Source organism: Homarus americanus, unplaced genomic scaffold (genome assembly GCF_018991925.1).
Source record: "Homarus americanus isolate GMGI-L3 unplaced genomic scaffold, GMGI_Hamer_2.0 scaffold24260, whole genome shotgun sequence".
In the NCBI taxonomy this organism is placed as follows: domain Eukaryota; kingdom Metazoa; phylum Arthropoda; class Malacostraca; order Decapoda; family Nephropidae; genus Homarus; species Homarus americanus.
Window position 1 is genome coordinate 4,652,856 of NW_024721079.1, and position 24,126 is coordinate 4,676,981.

General features: G+C 41.9%; 2 protein-coding genes across 2 annotated transcripts; both read right to left on the bottom strand.

Annotated features, from left to right (window-relative positions):
* Positions 1–7,824: 7,824 nt before the first annotated feature.
* On the bottom strand, positions 7,825–10,225 carry LOC121861584 (ionotropic receptor 93a-like). The gene is made up of 3 exons (XM_042359466.1): positions 10,005–10,225; positions 9,433–9,717; positions 7,825–8,342 (listed from the first exon to the last, which is right to left on the bottom strand). Exons 1-3 carry the CDS (start codon positions 10,163–10,165, stop codon positions 8,102–8,104), a joined length of 687 nt encoding a protein of 228 aa, XP_042215400.1. The 5' UTR covers positions 10,166–10,225; the 3' UTR covers positions 7,825–8,101.
* Positions 10,226–11,188: 963 nt separating this feature from the next.
* On the bottom strand, positions 11,189–22,817 carry LOC121861585. Its single transcript, XM_042359467.1, has 6 exons — positions 22,416–22,817; positions 19,025–19,406; positions 15,346–15,481; positions 12,866–12,992; positions 12,316–12,575; positions 11,189–11,239 (listed from the first exon to the last, which is right to left on the bottom strand). Exons 1-6 carry the CDS (start codon positions 22,600–22,602, stop codon positions 11,201–11,203), a joined length of 1,131 nt encoding a protein of 376 aa, XP_042215401.1. The 5' UTR covers positions 22,603–22,817; the 3' UTR covers positions 11,189–11,200.
* Between the last annotated feature and the right edge of the window lie 1,309 nt (positions 22,818–24,126).

Here is a 24,126-nt window from a genome sequence, read left to right on the forward strand (position 1 = left end):
GTGAAATATTTCCTGTATTGCTGTGATCTTTTGAGAATACCCCATCACCTCCAACTAACCTCCCCCCACACACACACACACTTCCACCATCACCCTTCCCACCCTACTACCACCCCCCACTACCACCACCAACCCCCCTACTACCACCACTACCACCACCATCATCAACATCCATTTCCATCTCAGTCATTACAAGAGTTTTTCCTCAGAGCAAAAATTCCCGTAGAAATGACGAGGAAAAAGTTTGTGTCGACGTGAGTTTATTTTTGGGTTTATATTGTCGCCTTGAAGATGAACCAGGAGGAGATTACTGAACACCTGGCGATAATGATTTAGTGATGAGGATTAAGACAGGTGTGTGGTGGAGATGTATAGTGATGGTTGTTGTGGGGGTGTGGTGATGGGTGTAGTGGGGTGTATAATGGTGGGTGTAGTGGTGGTAGTTAGTTACGGGTGTGGAGGGGATGTGTAGTGACGTGTGTGGTGGTGTGTAGTGACAGGTGTGGTGTGGATGTGTAGCGATAGATGTGGTGTGGATGTATAACAGAGCCAGGTATAAATAATTACGAAAATACATAGATAAGTGAGACACCTGGAGAATGGCCGGAAGTTATAGAGATCTTTAGATAATATTAGTGTCTTTGTGAAGGGCCTCTGTGACCTCTGAAGACCTGCTAAACCTCCGTCAGTATATGCGACTCCCACGGCGTGTATGACGAGACGCCCCTGAACTGTCATATGATGAGTTTTCCCAATCGTCATGTGGTACTGATGCTACAATAACAAGCCAATTTGTCATTCAGCTCACGGATGCCACGGGGCGTCTTAGACTAACGAAGTATCTGAAGGTGCCCCTGAACCTCCCCATCACCTCTCCACACCCAACACAATTCCTCTCCACCCACTTTCCACCCTACTACACTCCCATCACCCCTCTGCAACCACTATCTACACCTCCACCACCCCTCCTCATCTACATCTCCACCACCTCTCTGCACCTTCATCACCCCTCTTCCTCTTTCCATCACCCCTGTCCACCCACCTATCATTATTCACCCATCCACCACCCCTGTCCACCTATCTATCATTCCTGTCCACCCATTCACTACCACTGTCCATCCTTCCACCCTTCCTCCAAAGGTTTCCAAATCCTCCAACAGGGAATCAAGACTTTCCAAGGATTTCAATAAAGCAAAGTTGACGCCTTTGCAATCAATTCTGAAAAGGGTAGAAAATCTTGATCTTCCGGCCTGGTGAGAGATGACACTTAGCTGCAGAGAAGAAACACTACAGAGATACCTCAAGAGTTTTATACACAAGGCAGAAAGTAATTTACCTGACAGCCGAATGTTACCTGGCATATGTATTTCGTGTAAAAGACATTTGTAATCCTGAACCAAGGGTGTAAGGTTTTCATAGTAGTTTTATTTTACACAAGTATGTTTATTATACGTGTTTGTGTGTGTGTGTGTGTGTGTGTGTGTGTGTGTGTTAATACAATAGGTGTGTGTGTGTGTGTATTTGTGTGTGTAAGTATAGAAATATATCACGTTTATATACACATACATGTTTTATATTATTTTAATGTATAGATGTATACTTGTTTGTGTGTTGTATGTGTGTGTACAGTGTTTATATCAAGACAGGTTTTTTATATGTGAACACTCTCCCACCTGTGTATTGCAATGTATTAAGGCTTCAGGTGTGAGTTTATCTAAGAAATATAAGTAATCATTAATAGTGTGTGACGTGCCTTAATGCCTTGTACAACATTAGTGACACGCCACAGCCGCTAATGACGCACCACAGTCGCCACTGACACACCACAGCCACCAAAGACGCACCACAGCCGCCACTGACACGCCACAGCTGCACCACAGCCACAGCCTCCATTGAAACGTCACACCCGCCAATGACGCACCACAGTCGCCACTGACACGCCACAGCCACCAAAGACGCACCACAGCCGCCACTGACACGCCACAGCTGCACCACAGCCACAGCCTCCATTGAAACGTCACACCCGCCAATGACGCACCACAGCCAGCAATAACTAATGGTACAACTCCTGTAGTGAACTTTACCGGCTCAAGCCAATTATGTTCATTTATTCAAACTAGCAAACTGGTGACATTTGGGAAGCAGACGAGAGTACAAATTACACAAAGTTGCGCGGTGCCCCTAGACAGGTGACTGACGGACTCGGTTCTTGGCCAAAGTCCAAACATGTATGAATAATGAGAGATGGACAGAACACACTAATAGAGAGAGAGAGACTTACTATCGTTTGTTATATTATCTGGTTAAAGGTATTTTGATATTTGTACCATATTATAATTTTCATATAATGACCCCAATTCTTAGTATGACTTAACACACTAATGGATGGATATGATTGCATCTCTGACTATCTCGTGTATAAATGAATAGCTAAAACCAATCCTGAGTCTATCACAGGTTAATAATAATTAAAAACCTTTTAAGCAATGTCATTATCATGCGCAGTGGAAATAAACTTTAAAACAGATATTAATTAAACAGTCCAACCTCCCCCCCTCCTCCTCCTCCCTCTGCTCCTGCCGCCACCTGAGTCAAGGACGCCTACATCACCAACAGACGTAGGACAAAGGGAGAGAGAGAGAGTCACGTATACTGTAGAAGTAATTCCTGCATGGTATCAGGTGAGAGGCGAGCCATTATAGTGTTCCTCCCATCAGATACACACAACCTACTGTATCAAGATAGGCTGTGTTGGTCCATACGAGATAGGATCCTTCATCTGTATCCTATTCTGCTGAGTAATGAGAGGAGATATGATTCCTTATTTCCTATTCTTCTGGGTAATTAGAGGATTCTTCATTTGTACCCTAATTTACTGAGTTAGGTTAGGTTAGGACAGTACACTTTTAGGTTATTCATCTCACAACTGCATTCCATAAACTCTTTACTGTAATCCTGGTTCATCTTTATATAGGTTTTACTTCAAGCTTGATACTAGAGAGACTGACATGGAAATTATAATCAGCAGGTGTGACAGGTATATACATTGTTTGTATACTTGCACTTGTTTATGTATATACTGTATATGTTTACTTGCATTGTCTATATAGTGTATTCTGAATCAATGTATACTTGTATGTTAAATTTACTTCATATCTATCTATCTATCTATCTATTTATCTGTCTATCAAATCTATAGAATTTATCTATCTATCGAAGTTATCACGAACCAGTCCTGTGCTGACGTTGCCCAACCATTATCAGCCCAAGTACAGTCAGCTGTCAGCACGCTCTGTCGCCTCGTCTTTCCCTCCGCTCACTCTGACTAATAACACGCAAAATTATTCTATTTTACACATTAGGACGTGATAATGTAGCCCGGACGGTGGTAAAGATTCGGTGAAAAGTATAATTACGACTAATTAATCATATGTAAAGCAATCAAAATGGCCCAGAGAAACTATGAAAAAATTCCCAAAACTGATTTCACATTTTTATGCCGGAAATAAAGGTTTCGAGAAAATCAGTTCACACAAACACACACACACACACACACACACACACACACACACACACACACACACACATACAGCTTCTCTGGAATATTATATATTTTTTTCTTTTTAAGGATTACTGGGGGTGAAGAGGGGTAGGAAGTTTTCGCATTAATTAGAGAGTTAGTGAGGCTAAACCAGGTGAAAGGGGAGGTAGACAGGTGGACGTCAAGGGACCGACACACTCCCCTCACCTGTCTGTTTTCGCTAGGTGGAGCACACGGGGGAAATTGCAGCTACCGTCACCTGTACTCAGACATATAAAAAGTGTAACTGGTGTTTTGGTCAAGACTATTGGTAGAGTTTTCTTCTTTATGTCATTTCTTTCCTGGATTTACCTGGTGATTATAGTTATTAGGAGTTATGTGACCAAACGTTACCTGTGTTTACCTGGTGAGTTAGTAATTAGGGTGACTTTTGTTGTTAAGATTAGTTCATTTATCATTTTCTCTTGCCATTTTCATATACATACATACATACATACATACATACATACATACATACATACATACATACATACATACATACAAACGCACTCACAAATACATACAAACACGCACACACACACTTACACATACCTGTATATATAAACACACACACACACACACACACAGAGAGCTAATGGGTTAGTCCAGGATGCTCGTCCACCCAAGGGCTGTAATACCGTTGGCAAGTGGCCCCAGAAGTATATTCACTTATTGGTAAGTGTACAAGGTCTAGTGTACAAGAAAGGAACCAATTTTCTAACCCGGTTGGGAATCGGCCCTGCAACCATTCTGTATTGGGCTGGGTTAACAACCAATTGCGTCACAGATAGATAGATAGATAGATCGATAGATAGAATCGGCATATATATTTACATTGATTCAACAAGTATATAGGCAATGCAGGTAAACACGTACAGTAACACTATATTGTAAACTGTTAAAAAAAGATTGTTTATTCAGAGGTTTAATCTAATTTTGTTGACATTAAAGAAAAAATATAGTAAAACAAGGAAATAGTTGTAGTTCCACAGAGAACCGAAATTTGTGGTAATGTTAAGTTAACAAATATAGTGTGGCGAGCGACGCACCTGCCAGTGTGGGTAAGAACAAAGCCCCGTGGCTCACCTGTCTGCGGGTACCTGTAATTACCGCCAGATGGTGCCGGTCTGTACTGCCTAAATGTCAGCGCTTCTCTGGATGAATAAATGACACGTTAAATAAACTAAGAACGAACAAAAGAATCGTTCAGGTTAAAATGTTTATCCATTTTTTTCCTTTTTCTCCTGTCATAATTTATTTTTCATTCATTCTCTTGTAGATGTATAGAGATTATTGTTGCCTCAGCTGGACAATTAATACTTATTCTCTCCTACAATGAATTAGATATTCTTTAAAGTCAGACACTTGATGGCGTGCCGGTAGCTATTGTTATAATGTAAATGCAGTCATAAAAAAGTTCTGTGTAAATACTTTAAATGAACTTCAGCTTATTATTATTATTATTATTATTATTATTATTATTATTATTATTATTATTATTATTATTATTATTATTAGTAGTAGTAGTAGTAGTAGTAGTAGTAGTAGTAGTAGTAGTAGTAGTTGTAGTAGTAGTAGTATTAGTATTCCCCGCCAGCTGCTAAGGGTAGGATACAGTAATCGACTTCTCTGTCAGTCCCCTTCAAGACTCTTACGTAATATAATAGAATATTTTTTCTTGTATATAAATATTAAATTGTAAAAAAAAACAAAAAAAATTGCTAACTGATATGCTTCACGTATGCTTGTTTCTTTTTTCTCGTTTATTTCGTAAAATTGTCCAAGATTATTATGTTCGTGTGTTCGTTTTTCTGCTGTTCGTTCATTAAAACCATAAATGTGGAACTTGACGCTGGTTTATGATTTGGTTATTTGACCTGTGAGAAGAACGTACTCAAGACCACATACCAGTGCTTAAGGTTATAAGAGAATGTAGAGCCTTAGTCCACAATTCTCTCTCTCTCTCTCTCTCTCTCTCCCTTGTGTGTCGTGTGAGTGATCAGAGTGACAAGCAACAATAACAATGACGCCCAATTGGTATATTCTACACCAAGTGAGTACAATTCTAGGAGTACTACTTTTATGTATCAGTGTCGGACTAACCATATAGGGCGTATCCGTCGTACTCCTGTTATAACCTATGAAACAAGATGCCATTGAGACTTGGGAGTAGATGCCGGAAGTTCCTAAAGCGCCATCTTGGAACACTCACGTCAACATCCGAGAGAGGTGATCAATACTCCCGGGGATTTTCTCTGTATAATTGAGTTAAAATGCCAGAATTGTGTTGCCATAAGTTGTTTTTAGATTTCAAGGTAATGTAGTAAAGATAACTTGGTGCTGTTGAGTACATAATATATAACATTATTGGCGTGAGGGGGGGGGGGTGTCATCTTATCCAGCCATGAATCGTTATAACAGTAGGTAATGGATGTTGGGGTGAGCGGCATTCCTGAGTGTTACTATGTGGAGTTAACATTGTGGAGATGATGTGATGGTATTATCAGATATATTTCATATTTGGTGTTGCCTTGACGACTGTGCACTTTATACAGGCCTTCGTGACTACACACACACACACACACACACACACACTGCATGAATGTTTATATTGCTTCTGTTTGCTTATGTTTAGCAGATCTGGCCACCTCAGCTGATGACCTCGGGAAGGTTCTGATGACGGAGGAACTTTATTCAGTTATCTTAGGTGTTAAAGGCATGAAAAAAATATTAATTATTACTTACAACTTCATACACTGAACTACATTTTAAAGTAGAAAAATACAACGAAAAAATGCTTTGAATATGACGTATGTTTAGAATTTAATATGTGTTTTGGTCTTTCGTTGTAGCCATCTTAAGGAAGCATCTCAGAGTTATGGTAAATATATTTGTCGTAAAATATCCATATTAATGTTAGAAATGTTTATATCAAGTTTTAGACAATGTTTATGAGGGAAGTGTTGTTATTTGTGTTTATATTGCTGGTTCAGTTGGTCTATTGTCATGGTACTGGTGATTAACATGAAAAGACAGAATTATTATTATTATTATTATTATTATTATTATTATTTATTTATTTTTTTATTTTTTTTTTTTATTGATGCTATCAGAGGCTTTAATTCTTCGTTCAGATCACTTTAATGACTGTGTTTTCACCTTACTGGACAGACCACTAGACTAACAGTTAACTTATCCTCTTCGCCACTAGCCGGCCGGGTGGAGACAACAAAATTGACGTTATCTGAACATTTACAGAAGTTGTTTGTATTGTTTGCCACCTCAATTTATTTGCAATTTTAAATTATAGGTGGACAATACATGTTTCGATTAATTTTATTTTTTGCGTTAGCTTTCTTATTATTGCAAAACATTTCTTGGTAATTTATTTATCGAGCAGAGCAAATGAATGGACGGGGGAGGGAGGGAGGGAGAGGGAGGCTTAGGTTGTGGTGAGAGAGAGGATTATGTTGGTAGGGTCTTGAGGGAGGCTGACTGATGTGAACTGGAGGGTGAGGGTGATGGACAGAGGGGTAGAGAAATAAACAGGAGACAATGATGATGATGATAACAACAGAAATTATTCATTTATGTCAATTATATAATTATATAACCTTTTAGAATTAGCTGCAGGGCTGCCCTGTACAGTATAATTATGAAGCCTCTAACATCATTAACAGTAATTTTGTTCACAGTAGGCTTAACCAGCTCTTAAACATAAATAGCTTGAGTACCGTATGTGGATCTATTGGAAAAGTATTAAAGAAAATACTATGTGTGCGTGTGTGTGTATGTGTGTGTGTATGTGTGTGTGTGTGTGTGTGTGTGTGTGTGTGTGTGTGTGTGAAATTTACCTCTGTTAGCCCTAGAACGGCTTTCTTTTAATACTCTTCTGAAGAAAATGATAATACTGTTTTTAGGGGATACTATTGAATATTTCAAGACCTGTGCATGTCTAGATATGTGATGTTCTCTAGTGGATTTAATCTCATTATTGAATGTGGTTCTGGTATATGCGTCCCGTGTTAGCCTCTTAACGTACTTAAGGATATTGTTGAACCTTTATGGTGTTTGGTTCATACGCTGCTGTATTCATCAACAGTAAACACCCGACAAAATTATGATATTTGAGTGCAGTATTAACCTATACTTCTATTTATTTTGTTTCCGCTCACTTATAGCCATTAACTGATTATTAACTTGAGAGTATATAATGAGGGAGAATAAAGACCTATAACTGTTGCTTTTTTATTACATGCGAGGTGATACAACGTGTTCAGTGAGATTGTAAGATAATCGGTGGATGTGAAACTAAGCCCGTGAGGAGGTTCGTGTTGGTGGTGCTCGCGTCGGTCACTGGCAAGAGGGCGTCATGATATAAACCTAAAGAAAGTTTCGTTACGCGGTGCCTCAAGCTGCAATCTCGCCAGACATTTTCTATGACATATTGGTCATTGTAATATTTTGTATTCACTTTATTTTGACATGTTGGTGAGGATGTGCCGTCTGATTCTACTTTGTTTAATTGTGTTTAAGAGAGCGGCGACTGAGGATTTCAAAACAAAAAAATAAAAGTGCCAGCGAAATACCAATACCCAAGATGATGAAAGAGCTTTGAGTATCTTCGAGAGAGAGGGCCCGTAGGGTGAGCGGCTCCTCCCCCACTAGTAGAGGCGGAAGATCATTGTCGTGACGGAAGAGAGCGACAGCGGTGCGGTGCCACTGATTAACCAGCCCGGCCTCCGTCATTCTCGTCAGGTGCCTATCACAGATAAACAGAGGACTCAAAATACTTTCATTTGACCCAGATATTCATCAGAGGCAGAGAAAAATAACCCTCAATGTAAGGACAATTTTCATACATAAGGATATACAGTACAGTATGTCTCTTTAACCGCCTGGCGTCTCTTTCCTTGTTGGACTATCTCACTCTAACAAAAGATACATCTATCTGCGTAGAACCCTCAGTTGTGGGACATATAGTGAAGGTATTGAGGTGATGAACGTTAAAGGTGATGTTGATATAAATATGAAGAGCGTCAAGACCGTGTAATGTCACTTTGGTTTATCAATATTTTTTGTGGGAAGAGGGCAGTTGGTGAGGTTACATTACGCTGACACAGTTGTTGTCTACTGGCCAATTGCAAGAACAGTCGTGGGGTGTACGACGCCATTTACGATGACCTTCTTGCCCTGATGTTGTTTCAGTTATGCCACCCTTTTGAAGCTCTGGAGAGATCTCGAAGTTTCGATATTTTGAGTACAGCACTAGCTAATAATTCCCACCAGGAAACTTGTTTCGAGACTCCTCCAAGCTTCGAAAAGTGCAGAATTCCATGTGTTAAAGGCGATATTGCTGAAAAAAGACCAGGGCAAGAAGGTCATCGTAAATGGCGCCGTACACCCCATAACCGTTCTTGCAATTGGCCCTACCGTTGTACTATCGTGAACAAAAGTTCTCTCCCTGTGGTGAAACTGAGTCACGGGAATGAGTCTCCAAACTGACTTACCCTGACTGTCATCTGGTGCGGGTGTGCTGTTTTATCTCATTTGGGTCGATACTGCTTCAGTTTGGGAGGGAGCCAACTTTTGTCCACGATAGTACATTAGCTCAGTCAAATGAAGAACTTGTAAACATTCAAGAAATTAGTTGACACATTTGCCTGAAAAAGCTACGGATAATAGAGACGGATTAGGATTTGTCCAGTAGTAAGAAAATGTTTTAATATACTGTCAGTTAAGTGTGCTGTTCGGGATTTATTCTGTTTCTCTTCAAATATCTAAGAAAATTTATTTTCTGACAGCGCTGAAGGGGATGAAATTAAACATATGAAGGGAGTAAACGACCTCACCCGTTGAACAAGTGCGTCCAAGGTGTGTCCTTCGGGAAAGCCCAGCCGTTGTGGTTGGGATACATCGTCTCCTCCACGACATACGCGTTGCTCATGTGCCAACTGACGAGGACAGCCAGAGTGTAGTGCGTCCCCTGCACCAGCGCGTGCCCCTCCTCCACCTTCTGCCTGATGGCCTCGTAGGTGTCTAGGAGGTGGAGCTTGTTGCCCAGAGTGCGGTACACGGAGTCCACCGAGGTCTTCAGCAGCCCGGGCAAAAAGGCACCGAAATCTAGCATGTACAACCTGGAAAAAAAACTGTGAGGTAAACAAATGAAGACCCCCCCCCTGAAGCGGAGGAGAGTGATATTTGTATAATAATTTTCTTTCATAATTATTATGTTAATTTTCTTCTTTCTTTCATTATTTTGGTATTAAGTACAAAGTTTTTTATAATTTCCGAAAATTAACATTGAATAATATTTATATATGAAAAACTATTTGAACTTTAGCTTATGAAGTAATATAGTATACATGAGTTGGTTTAATTAGAAACTAAATTATTATAGTTTTATTAAGTTGATTTGCCTGACTGTTGAGAAGCCTCGGCGAGGTCAGGGAGTGTAGCGATCCTGGGAGCCTGTGTGGGCACGGTGAGGAATGCGGTGAGGCTGCCCGTGTAGCTCGTGGAGATGACCAGCGCCGCCAACCACCACGCCCCCAGCAGCACCCGCGAGGCCTGTGTCTGAGGCATCCACGGTGTTGACTGTGCAATCACGCCACGAACCACCCATAACCACGTCGATGACAAGTCTATCTCTGTCGGTGGTGGAGTGGGTCAGTGTACCAGTGGTGAGGTGTTTGTTGTACCACAGGCAAATTGGTACAGTCCCCTTCACTAGTGCGTTTACAGGGGCTCTTCATATAAACAGTCCTCAAATCTTTGAGATATTTGTTTTAATATTATTTTAATTTGATTCCATTGTATGTTTACAATTGCTAGTTTCCTTTGTCGAATGTAAACAAACACTGGGCACAAAACCTAACGATCCCCTGTAAACACACTCGTGAAGTGGGCTGTACAAGTGTTATTTTGTCTACTCTACCGCAATCGTCGTGGTTATGGTACCACTGCTGCGTCTACCATGTCTAAGTCTTAAGGTTTAACATCTGCCAGCAAATGACTTTTATTATTATTATTATTATTATTATTATTATTATTATTATTATTACCTATGTTGTTATTAATAGCAGCAGTAGTAATTATTGTACCAGCTATTCATAAATAGGGTTTTTAATTGTTTTCATTCTACATATACAATAAAGGCTGCCAACCTATATATAAAGACAGGTGTACGTACCATCAGTGTAGACAGGTAGTGAGTGTACGTACCATCAGTGTAGACAGGTAGTGGGTGTACGTACCATCAGTGTATATAGGTAATGGGTGTACGTACCATCAGTGTATATAGGTAATGGGTGTACGTACCATCAGTGTAGACATGTAGTGGATGTACATACCATCAGTGTAGACAGGTAGTGGGTGTACATACCATCAGTGTAGACAGGTAGTGGGTGTACATAACATCAGTGTAAACAGGTAGTGGGTGTACGTACCATCAGTGTAGATAGGTAGTGGGTGTACATACCATCAGTGTAGACAGGTAGTGGGTGTACATAACATCAGTGTAGACAGGTAGGGAGTGGTGGTCAGGAGGGTGTAGAGCACAATAATGGACAACAACATATAAGTGGTTGCCACCCTCGCTCACACTTCGCCTGAACGGTATTACACCACAGCCAGCCACCGTGGCACTGGGGGAGGCACCTGCAACACAACGCACCTGTTTGTAATGTACCGCAATAATCTGTGCCATTATTTCTTCTGATTTATCATGAACTACACACCCGTTTCACCGTGATCCACTACGTACTACAATAACCTGTTTCACCTGATTTTGATTGAGCTACACACCTGTTTCACCTGGATTTATCATGACCACATGTATCTACCTGATTTACCATCAACTACACACCTGGTTCAGCTGATTTATCGTGAACTACACACCCGGTTCATGATTTATCATGAGCTACACACCTGCTTTTACCTTGTTTATCATGAACTACACACCTGTTTCACCAGATCCAATACGTACTACACACCTGTTTCACCAGATCCAATACGTACTACACACCTGTTTCACCTGATTTATCGTGAGCTACACACCTGTTTCACCTGATTTATCATGGACTACATGTGGTTCACCTGATTTACCATCAACTACACCTGGTTCAGCTGATTTATCGTGAACTACACACCTGGTTCAATTGATTTATCATGAGCTACACACCTGTTTCACCTGATTTATCATGGACTACACATGTGGTTCACCTGATTTACCATCAACTACACACCTGGTTCATCTGATTATCATGAATTACACACCTGGTTCAGCTGATTTATCAAGAACTACATTAACCTGCTTTACCTTGTTTTGATCTACACTGGTTCATCTGATTTATCATGAATTACACACCTGGTTCAGCTGATTTATCAAGAACTACACACCTGCTTTACCTTGTTTTGATCTACACACCTGGTTCATCTGATTTATCATGAACTACACACCTGTTTTACCACTTGGACACATTTGTTTTGCCTTTTATGCCAGAAGCAACATAACTGTTTAGGTCATTGTAAAACAAATTCAGAACACCTCTTGTATATCACAGGCACAGCACACCTGTGTTAAATAGAATTAGTTAATTGCTAAGTTTATATATAGTTACAATAAAATAATGTAGTAATAGACGAAAGTTAAATTTGTGTTGGTGTAATTAATTCACTAGCAAGTGTAATTAGTGAACTTTATGTTACTCTCTGTAAGACTCAGTTGGAGGAACCTTGAGTGTGGCGCTGTAGGCGTCGGTGAAGTAGGGCACAGAGAGGTCGAGGGCATGGAAGCGGTCCTCCAAGATGGCAAAGCCGTCGATAAGAATGTCCTTCTCGCGTCGCACCAGCTGCCCCGCCATGCCCATCCAGGTGCCGTTGATGATGGCTCCCCAGTAGCCATCAGGCGGCTGTTCTTGTAGGTGATAGGTGAAGTTGAGGCGGCTGGCTATCACGTCCAGCATCATCTTGGACAGCCCCTGAACCTGCTGACCTGGGCCACGGAAGGTGTTTTTATATTAATCTGTGTATTTGTTATCAGTAAGACAATACACTATAGGACTAGATTTGTTAATGCTAGATATTAAAAACTAGAAACTTATCTTTAGGCCTTCGAAACAAAATGAGTAAAGTCAAGTTGCTTTGTTCTACACAATATAGTCAATGCTTATTATATATATATTTTTATTTATTTATTTATTTTTTTTGTCCATCGCTAAAATAAAGGTGGCCTTCAAAACGTGTAAATCCATATCGAGGGTGATGGTGAGAGAAGCGACTTACTGCTGTCATAGAATAAGAAAGGAAAGTCGTCGATCCAGCTGGCAACCTTCAGCTCCCACCCGTGAAAGTCCAAGTAACGCTCCACAAACACCCGACCTCGTGTAAGTGGCATCTCCTCGTTATACACCTGGCGAGGGGCAGAAAGTGACACTATTGTTGAATAGCCTTTGTGTGTGTGTGTGTGTGTGTGTGTGTGTGTGTGTGTGTGTATTTCTACTGTGTGCTGTGGGGACTTTTCTCCATAGGGTGGTGTAATGCGTCTAGTGTGGCAGCATTATGTAAGTGTTAAGGAGAAAGCATTGCTTGCTTTCTCTTGCTTTCAGCTATCACCACTGGCTAACCCTCGTGGTGAACAGGAAAGCAGCCTCTTAGCATCAAGACTCCTGCTGTGCTTCCTCGTGGCAGCGTACGGTAACTGGGTGCCTCGCGGGCCAGCCGGTGATCTCTGAGCAACAGTGGGCTCAGAGGTACTGCACATAGGCCCTCCGGCACGTATACACGCCCCGGCGCCTACCGACCACTGCTCCACTGCCTTGCGGAGTAACCTTGATATAAGGCTACAGGAGTAAACCCTGAACGAAAAATCTGCGGTGGGGCCCAGCATCAGGCAGAGTCCGAGCCATAGATAGAATTTAGCCAACTCGATGGTCGGACCTGATTGACTGAGCCGATCCCGTGATATATGGGCGCCATGTTGTTACTGAGCTGATGAAGAAGTTTGCATTCGTACTGTAGAGGATGATGATGATGATGATTCAGTAAAATTGTCTTACATGTTTACAATTGTTTAAGTATGTTTGTAAATTAAACAGTTCAGCATGAATATAGTCAATGTAGGTACTATACTGTACTGTATATCAGTGGTCCCCAACCTTATCTAGGCTCTGGGCGACATATACTGTATAGTGGAGGGCGCCAAAACTGTAGATCTACATTCAAGAAAAAAATCCTATACCGTACAGTTTTGGCCAGTTTTACACGTCTAACTGTTACCAGCTACACACTTTTGACATTTGCTCTTGGTTTATGCATTCTTAAAAGGAGCTATATATATATATATATATATATATATATATATATATATATATATATATATATATATATATATATATATATATATATATATATATATATATATATATATATTAGTGAGAAGACTGGGTCTCTGGGCCTGGACTGAAGTAAATGCACACGTCACGTCCTGTTCACGACAGACTCGGAACAAACGTGCAGTCTCTCTCTCTCTCTCTCTCTCTCCCTCTCTCTCTCTCTCTCTCTCTCTCTCTCTCTCTCTCTATAAAGTTGTATCAAGTTATTACATATTTTCATTAATTTCACTCTTACAAATAATTCACAGTTTTCTAAAAAAAACCTTGCGGGCTCCATAATATGGTTCCGCTGCCGCAAACTATGAGTTGGGAACCACTGCTGTATGGTGTACGTAGGTCGCGGGAGTACACAGTTTCCTGTGTGCCGGGACAGTGCGATAATTGTAAACAGTAAGGCAACTTGACCCAGGATAGTCGACAAAGTGCTTATTTCCAGGAAGGTCCCCGCTCTATCTCAGTAACTCGATATGCCATGCTGTATAGCATGGGACGTTCTACTCGTCCAGGGAGGGACAAAATAGTGCACCAGTTCTCACGAGATCAAAATAGGAGGCGACAATGTAATGCAAAGGTGCGGCGAGAAAACTGGTGGGCTAACAACAACTATTTTCTGTGCTCATTAAGTATGCTCTACGGGTCGGAGACCTGGATCCCGTATAGGCGCCATATTAGGTCCCTGGAAGGGTTCCACATTAAGTGTCTGCGGCGGATCTTGGTGTTATCTTGGGTTGCTTGAGTGACCTATGACGAGATTTACCTCCTCACCTAAACCACAAGCATTGAAGTAATCCTTGCTCGACGACACCTCAGCCGGCAGGGGCACGCCATCAGAACGACGGAGCACCGCCTGCCTCGCCAAATTCTATAAAGTCTACTCCACGGCAATCCATCTCCTGGCCAGCGAAAAAGGTTTAAAGATCATTCCAATGACCTCAAGAAATGCGACTTGCAGGCTACAGCCCTGGAGAGGCTAGCGGCTTACCTGCACAAGATGAGGACAGTAAGGTGCGTCCGACGATACCAACGCGCTGCAGGAGCCGACCCTCCTAGCCCACAACACCCCTGCCCCACGTGCGGCAAAAACTGCGGCTCTTTCATTGGCCTACACAGCCACATGAAGTGACATCAACGCCGTCAGCGTTAAATCCTCACCCTTTCATAACCAGGAACTACGTCGTCATCGGCCTACGATGGACTGCCATACGCAAGTAAGCAAAATGTTTCTACTATTATTAATATACCTCTATTATTATTATTATTATTATTATTATTATTATTATTATTATTATTATTATTATTATTATTATTATTATTATTATTATTACAGGCTTACCAGTATCATACACAAATGATTTCTGAGACAAGACTCACCTGAATGTGGAACTGAGAGTCTGGAGGGTTGAAGGGCAGGAAGGTGAAGAGAGAATGTGTGAACCGCCCGCTAGGGGTGTGCTGTGCCTGCAGGAGGGCTGACCATCGTACCTGTTGCACCTCCACCAGCACCTCTCTGTCACGGTTAATAGGTAAGCCATCACCTGCTTGGTCATTATTCTCTTCGAGCAGAACACAGTTTACCATCTATAGATTTTCCTTTTATGTATAGTATTATCTCTCTCTCTCTCTCTCTCTCTCTCTCTCTCTCTCTCTCTCTCTCTCTCTCTCTCTCTCTATATATATATATATATATATATATATATATATATATATATATATATATATATATATATATATATATATATATATATATATCATAAATCCACAATGAAAAACGTGGATAAGATAAATCTTGATAAAATCACACGGGAAAATGGAAACAACGAGTATATATATATATATATATATATATATATATATATATATATATATATATATATATATATATATATATGCAAGTAAATCACTGTAGTTGCGCGTGATCTAGGTATATGCTGATAACCACAAGGAAAGAAGAAAACACGAAGTTCCCAAGCGCTTTCGTGTACAGACTGTACTCACCCCTGAAGATGTGAATTACACGAAAGCGCTTGGGAACTTCGTGTTTTCTTCTTTCCTTGTGGTTATCAGCATATATATATATATGTGTGTGTGTGTGTGTGTGTCTATATTTTTATCAGTCGTTCTATATATCTATTTGTCTATGTTCTATATCTATTTTTCTCTCTTTCTATTTTAGACATGCGTGAAAAGGACCACTCGGGGTAGAGATATTTGTCTGATTAAACGTACAGTACATAATGTGCGTATCGACCAGGCAGTGTGTACTTACAATATATGTTCGCTAAGCGGTGTTGGTAATCTTTGTATCAGGTAATTATCTTCATTTGTTGTTCAATTACGTTAACGAGATCACCTGAAGATTAGACACCCCAGCTAATTTCATCTGTCCATAAACACCTTAACATTTATAACCTAACCTAATCTTATCTAACTTAACCTAATCCCCAGGGTAGTGTTAGGGTGTCTAATCATCAGGTGAAATAAGCTTGGGTGTTATTCTTCAGGTGGTCATGTTAATGTCCAGTTAATTTCCAATAATTACAAGTTATTATGACGGTGGCCTTCCCTGTCCTACCACCCTCTTGGTCTCCGTCACCCACTACACCTCCCCGTCACCCACTACACCTCCCCGTCACCCACTACACCTCCCGGCCATCCACCACACTAACCTCATCACCCACCACACCTCCCGGTCACCCACTACACTAACCACATCACCCATCACACCTCCCCCACCCATCACACCTCCCCCACCCACTACACACCCATCACCCACACACCTCCTGTACCCACTGCACCTCCCCACCCCTACACCTTCCGGCCACCCACCCCATCACCCACTACACCCTCCCGGCCACCCACTACACCTTCCGGCCACCCACCCCATCACACTACACTACACCTTCCGGCCACCCACCCCATCACCCACTACACCTCCCGGCCACCCACCACACCTCCGCACTTTATTTTAACATAGACATAATAAACGACGGTGCAGGGGGGGTGGGAGGGACACAGGAAGTACACTATAGTCGTATATCGAAATGGTCGTTAGTGTGTCGATGGAAATAGAAAAATGAGTGAACGGAACGAAATTATATGAGAAAACGGGTGGTGTAATTTATTGTGTGATACAGAGAGAATACAGTATTACACGTCAGAGGAGAATTTTACAGTTAATATCAGTCAGAGTTTTACTGAAACTCGACTTAATATGAACAAAATTCTTTTTCTCATTTATTATTATCTATTAAATACATGACCTTCTACTGCATGGTCACTTATGGTCGACACTATTTCAGGTATAGTAACCCAGGTAGAGCTACACTTGTTTATTGCCTTACAGTTCCAACACACCTTGTAACTTGAGCCTTGGGTCGGTCTGTCACAAGGCAGCTGATTGGCTGGCGGACGGACACAGTGAAAGTCACTATAGTTCTTTAGTATTAAGTCCATCATATTTATATTCTGGTATTTTAAGGGATATTAACTATTCTGTGTTGATCTCTGGTAATTTCTGCTCTTGGGGAAACAAAAATTAGCTTGAGAAACGTTCTGGTAACATAAGTACCTTGAAGAGAACAAGACAAACATTCAACAATTCTAGCTTCCTATAAACTGACGCTGGGCCTCAGTTGTAAGCTTCCAGGGAACAGTTTATATCTTTCAATAATTATCCTACAATATATTAGATGTAACGTGAGTTATATCTTAAGTTGAGTGTTGTAGACCATGGGAGAACACTGAGGCAGACTGGGAGAAACACTGAAGGTGATGTAAACTCTGTGTGTGTGTGCTGGCTCCCACCTGTCCACCACCGCGGACATCGATGAAGAGATTCAGCATCGGATCAGATGTGCATCTCAAGCCTTGGCAGAACCGTGTCTTTAGCTGTAGGGAGCTGAAATTATCTACAAAATTTCACGTATATCGAACAGTGGTCCTCCCAACCCTGCTATATGGCAGCAAGACATGGGTCACATACAGGACGCACCTCAAGGCAATTAAAAACTTTCACCAACGTAGTCTACGTTTCATCCTCCTAGTTCGCTGGGAAGACAAGAGAACAAATGCCAGTATTTTTGCTGACAGCAACTGTGGAAGCATCGAAGCTACCATTATCCATGAACAACTACGCTGGACTGGCCATGTTACCCTTATGGGTAACAGTCACCTAACGATTAGTAAACGTAACGCTGGCGGGCAACTGAAAAGGTATAAGGATAGTCTTAAGACAAACCTGAAAAAGTGCCAAATCGATCCCCTCACCTGGGACACAATTACTTCACACCGTAACGCTTGCAGGAGCACCACACGAGAAGGTGTCAATACTTTCGAGTTAACCCAACTACAACCGAGGCAGACAAACGCCAACACCGGAAAGACGCTGCCACAGCCCCTCGCGCAGTAAATGGAGCCCTCCACGTGTGCAACGAATGTGAACGACTCTGCGGGTCACGTATCGGTCTTTTTAGTCACCTCAAAACTCACCAACCTAGCTGGCATCCCTAATAACTCGTTTCATTGTATCAAAGCTGTGTGTGTGTGTGTGTGTGGCGCATTACTGTACATAATATTAGTGGTCGAGTCCTAAGATAAACTTCTATCTGATACAGTTTTATAAGAAATCTTTTGGGGTTTATACGGATTTGATCATCAAACCGTAGGGTAGTGGTACACGGTACATGGTGGTGGGTATAGTGACAGGCGGTGGTGGTAGGGTACAGTACCTAGTGGTGTGGTTTAAGTACCTGTTGGTGGGGTTTAAGTACCTGGTGGTAGTGGGGTACAGTACTTGGTGGTGGTGGTGGTGGTGGTAGGGTACAGTACCAGTGATGGTAGGATACAGTGCCTGGTGGTGTGGTACAGTACCTGGTGGTGGGATACAATACTTGTTGGTGGTGGTAGGGTACAGTACCTGGTGGTGGTAGGGTACAGTATCTGGTGATGGTAAGATACAATGCCTGGTGGTGAGGTACAGTACCTGGTGGTAGTGTGGTACAGTACCTGGTGGTAGTGGGGTACAGTACCTGGTGGTAGTGGGGTACAGTACCTGGCGTCATGGTACAGGGAGAGGCTCAGCAGCAGCAGCGGAGTGGTCACCCATAAGTGAGACTTGACCGTCACAAACTTGCCCACGACGCTCACATTGCTGAACACGAAGACCGTCAGTCCAAGGTCAGAGTTGTGTTGGTCTTTTTGGAAGGCAGCGAGTGTGGCGGGGTGTTCCAGCAGGCGTGACATGTCCCCCACCTGGAGGGGCACGGAGAGACGTGAGGCCAGTCGGTGGGTGACTTCCAGGGCATCAGGTGAACCGTCGTGGACGATGAGGGCCGAGGTGCCCTGGGCCAGGAGGGGCAGCACCAGCTCCACTGCCTGGGATATCACTCCCTCCACCTGTTGTCGGGCGGCCGTGGTCATCCCGCCCTCACGCACTGCAGACACCAGGTGTGGACGACAGTCATTGTCCGACATACAATTTACCTATTATTTATTGTCCCTCACGTGTTACAAAATATCTTCAGTTGCAACAAAAAAAATTAATGACTCGCTAACCATGACTGAAGACTTGTTTCATGGGCGTCACCTCATCAGAGTCAGTACAGTATAATAAACAATATCGACTCACATGCAAGTGTTAGTATGAAGATAGCAATAAAAACTGTGCCTGACGAGCATATTAAGGTGGCACTCAGCTATTAATGTTTTGGTTAATATAACACCTAAACCAGAGTGACAGCTTAAATTATCATATCTATTTATGGAGAAAAATTGCCCAGTTAAACATTTTATAAAGTGGTACCGTATGAATGTCATGTCACTCCTCAGCGATGCTCCGCCAGTGTCACGAGGGTTACACTGTTGTGGTGACGACTTGGGTATAGGAACTTTCATTATTTCCTCTATCATGTCTGTATGTCGTTTTTCAGCCGCGTATATTGACCAAGATATGGTTGCGGGCACATCAAAGAGCAGTCCCCACCCTATTACCTTATGTGTTACCTCCCACCTGCTCCTGCCACGACCCTCCGTCACCACTCAGTACATTATAGGCTGAAGGTGAGTCTTAAACCGCGCTCCCCTTAAAATAAGCCAGGCTCCCCCTTAAAATGTCGCTCTCCCCATAATATAAATCGTGCTCCCTGTACAATAAGTTGCGCTCCACCATAAAATAACCGTATTATTGAATTTGTTATCATTAACCAAATCTCGGGAATTTTATCTTTGATATCAACAGTTAAGACAATTCTAAAACACATTTCTTCTATTATATGACTTTTCCCTCGCAAACGACCTAGAGGCCCTCTGGATATTGGCACACGGCAATCCTAGGTTAGGTTGGCTATAGATTTGGACGGCTTCACTCTGCTGACTGCTTTTCCCCACGTTTTTATTTCCCCCCTTCAACCCCCGATTCTCCACGCACGAACATTGTTGGGACGTCAAAGCTGTTTTTCCGATGATTTTGGGTGTGTTTTGAACTAATTTAACCTTCAATTTTATCGCAAATCACTTTATTATGAAGTGATGGGGGAAATTTTCTCAGAAACTATTGATTTGCGATATAAATTAGATTTAAATTCGTTCGCAACACTTTAAGAACTATCATAAAACATAGTTTTTACGTCAAAATTGCATGGTGGCAACAAATGCAATTTTACCCAAATAAGTCGCACTCCCTGTATAATAGTAGTCTTCGTCTCAGGGTGGCAGGCAACTGTGAACTGATACTTACAAACTGGTGGATAACGAAAGGTATAACATTCCAATACTGTTTTGTACATACAGCATTAATTTTACTCATTTTTGGCGGGTAAAAAAGTATATACTGTAGTCTGAAGATAATATGTGTTATTTATGAAGTAGAATCGATTGAGATATTTGCGTTGAAATCACCTTCAGCTTGATAATGCTTTCCCCACACTCGTCTGTTCACCCAGATATCGTATGTATCATGTGTTGACGGAGTTTTGCTATGGTATGGTCTATAGTTGCGGAGGCGGTGTAAGGCACAGGGGAGAGGGAGTATGTTCCTTTCTTGCACAGTACGCTCAACACTGTGTCAATAACAAAGCTGAGAGTGAACTGACATATACGTCTCCCCGCCCAGTAGTCACCATCCCATTAACCCCCAGTGTACGGGTTCCCTTTGGAGCTGAATAAAATTGTCTGGCGTTAAGTAAATAAAATATTAAAAGTGGTATCCCCGTAGTGAAGGGGTTAACCTGCTGTACTCATTCCTATCGTCAACTTGGGTCTTAAGAATTATTATTAAAGCCTTTGAAGAACCTGAATAAAAATTGGGATTTTTTTTTTTTTTTTTTACAACATTTCGTACTTAATTTTCTTTTAAAAATCTCTTAGGTTGCAAGATGACGTTATTATACATGCAGTTCGGGAAGTTTATGTAATGCAACTAAAATTATTATTATTTTTTTTTTGTTATTTCTTTTACAAAATCGAAACTTTTGAGCTTATGTTAACCTTTCAAAAAAAAGTTTTACTCGGGGAGTATATTTTACGACGAACACCAAGACTTGACTAAACAAAAAAGGCCGGGTTTACGAAGCATAATTTTGGTCTCAGTCTTATAGTACGTAGCGTCGAGCCTGATTTGTTGACACTAGCCAGAGAAGGAGAGTCACACGGGTTGAAGAATACAGGATATAAGAGTCATACTCTACCTTCCCTTACACTACAGTATTCCAGACCCATGATATCGAAACATCTTGTAAGGGAGGTTTTATTCTTGACATAATGCCATTTATTTCAACTCGATTTTAAACACCTCTGAAAAGATGATAAAAGTTTTAATTTAATTAACATTTTTGTTTGCTTAGCACTTGTTTAAATTTCTAATTTCTACCTCCTAATGTTTAGCTTTGGTTCAGGAGAACTTTTAGCTTTAGCCTGTATGTAGCCTCTTGTCTTAGTCGCCTTGGTTCAGCGACCAAAGTAAAACTACCTATAATTTGGGTTACACTTCACAAGTTGTAAGTGCGGAATTCAGTGAACCAGATTCACTTTGTTAAATATGTTAGGTATTATTTGATTTGTCTTGAAAGTCAGTGTAGCGACACCAGGCAAAACTTCTTCCCATTGTATTTGACTCTTCCAAATTTTATTGACATCTGCCATACCTGTACCAAGACAAGAGTAACCGAATGATAGCTATTAAAAAGAATCATTTCTCCCTTTCAGGATGGCATGTCTTAATTATAGTTAACCCTTATCACTGAGTCAGCCAACATGTGTGTGGCTGTACGGAGTTAGTTTGCAGTTGATAATGTGGCGATACTCATAGGTTCATTTGATGTGTTGATTTTACAAGGAGGCAATCTGGTGTGACGCCCTGTGTGAGTCAGGTGTTTTATAAAGTAATGGTTAAAGTTACCAGCAACATGTGTTTGTTATTCTCTGCAGTAATGACTCAAACTACTTACAGTCACGAGACGAAGCTGTTGGGCAGGTGATGATCAATAAGAGTAGCGTGTGGAAGGTGACGGTAGGAGTGATTATAAGAGGGGGCAGGTGACTGTTGGCATCGGGAGCTGACGGGCCAGGAGGTGTCTTGCAGGTCATAAACTGCTGGTGTTGCTGCTGCATCCGGTGTGTTGTTGTCGCTGCCATGGTGTTACGTGAGGTGGCAACACGACTGAGGATACTTGATGATGGAGGGCGTCTGATCTTCTGTTCTGTCACCTTCAGGAGTTGTACTGTAGTTCCCCCACTGACGCAGCCGATTGTTTAATATTTTCTATACGTTGGCGTAATTAGTGAAGAGACATCACATGTTGTTGGAACGTCCTTGTTACTTAAGGTGCGAGGTAGATGGTGCAGGCGGTGGGGAGCCTCGGCACTGACTGAATGTATTCAATAACTGGTTCTTTTGTACCTGCCTGGTCGAGCAGTTATTGACAGAAGTGCCAGAGTGACCAATAATGACCCACACTACACTACCTCCAGTACATTATTCACTCCCAAGCAGACGTCTTGATGAGGATGATGAACGAAGACTCGGTGGCGGTTTTACACCAGGCTCATGACCGCAGGTGGTTACACAACACCAGGTGATTGCTTATAGTTAGTGACGCAAGGTTCTGACATGATCATGACCAAATAGGTACCAACGCCGCCGCCACCACCACACGCCCACCTACAGGTACCTCCACCACCACCTCCTCACACGCCCACCTATAGGTACCACCACCACCACACACGCCCACCTACAGGTACCACCACCACCACACACGCCCACCTACAGGTACCATCACCACCACCTCCTCACACGCCCACCTATAGGTACCACCACCACCACACACGCCCACCCTATAGGTACCACCACCACCACACACGCCCACCACAGGTACCACCACCGCCACCACACACGCCCACCTACAGGTACCACCACCACACACGCCCACCTACAGTACCACCACCACCACACACGCCCACCTACAAGCCCACCACCACACACACACCACCACCACACACGCCCCACCACAGGTACCACCACCACCACACACACACCCACCTACAGTCCCACCACCACCACACACGCCCACCTTCAAGTACCACCACCACCACAACCCCACCTACAGAAAACATTAACATATCACCATATTAAACAAGTCTTCAAAAACATTTAATAACAGAGTCCAGATAAATAATTGCATTAATTTATTTTTCTTGTTATTTTTCTCTATTCAGAATTAATTATGTTCGTATAATCAGGACACTTGGGGAAGGTGTATAAGAGTAACTTAGATAATCTTGTTCCATCTGTCTTCCAGCTCAGTAAGATGTAAATAGATTAATAATTATATACCGATATTGGGTGAAAATCTATAAACTGTAGAGTATTTATCGTATTGTATGGCTTCTGACCTCTACATTATGATCCTAATGCGGGAGGTTCCAGGATTCACTGTTTCGAGCACCTGTACGAGTCCTTAACCACAAGGTAAGCCTCGTCAAGTACTGTACCTGCGACGTACAGGTGGGAAAAGCAGTGGTACTTATACAATGTTCTTCCCAATTTCAAATATTTATTATACAGACACTAACAATGGTAGAGCAAAAAGTAAAATACACAATTACAAAGCAATGTCTAAAGTTTTTTTTTTGGAGTCTACGGTATGTTGTTTTGATATT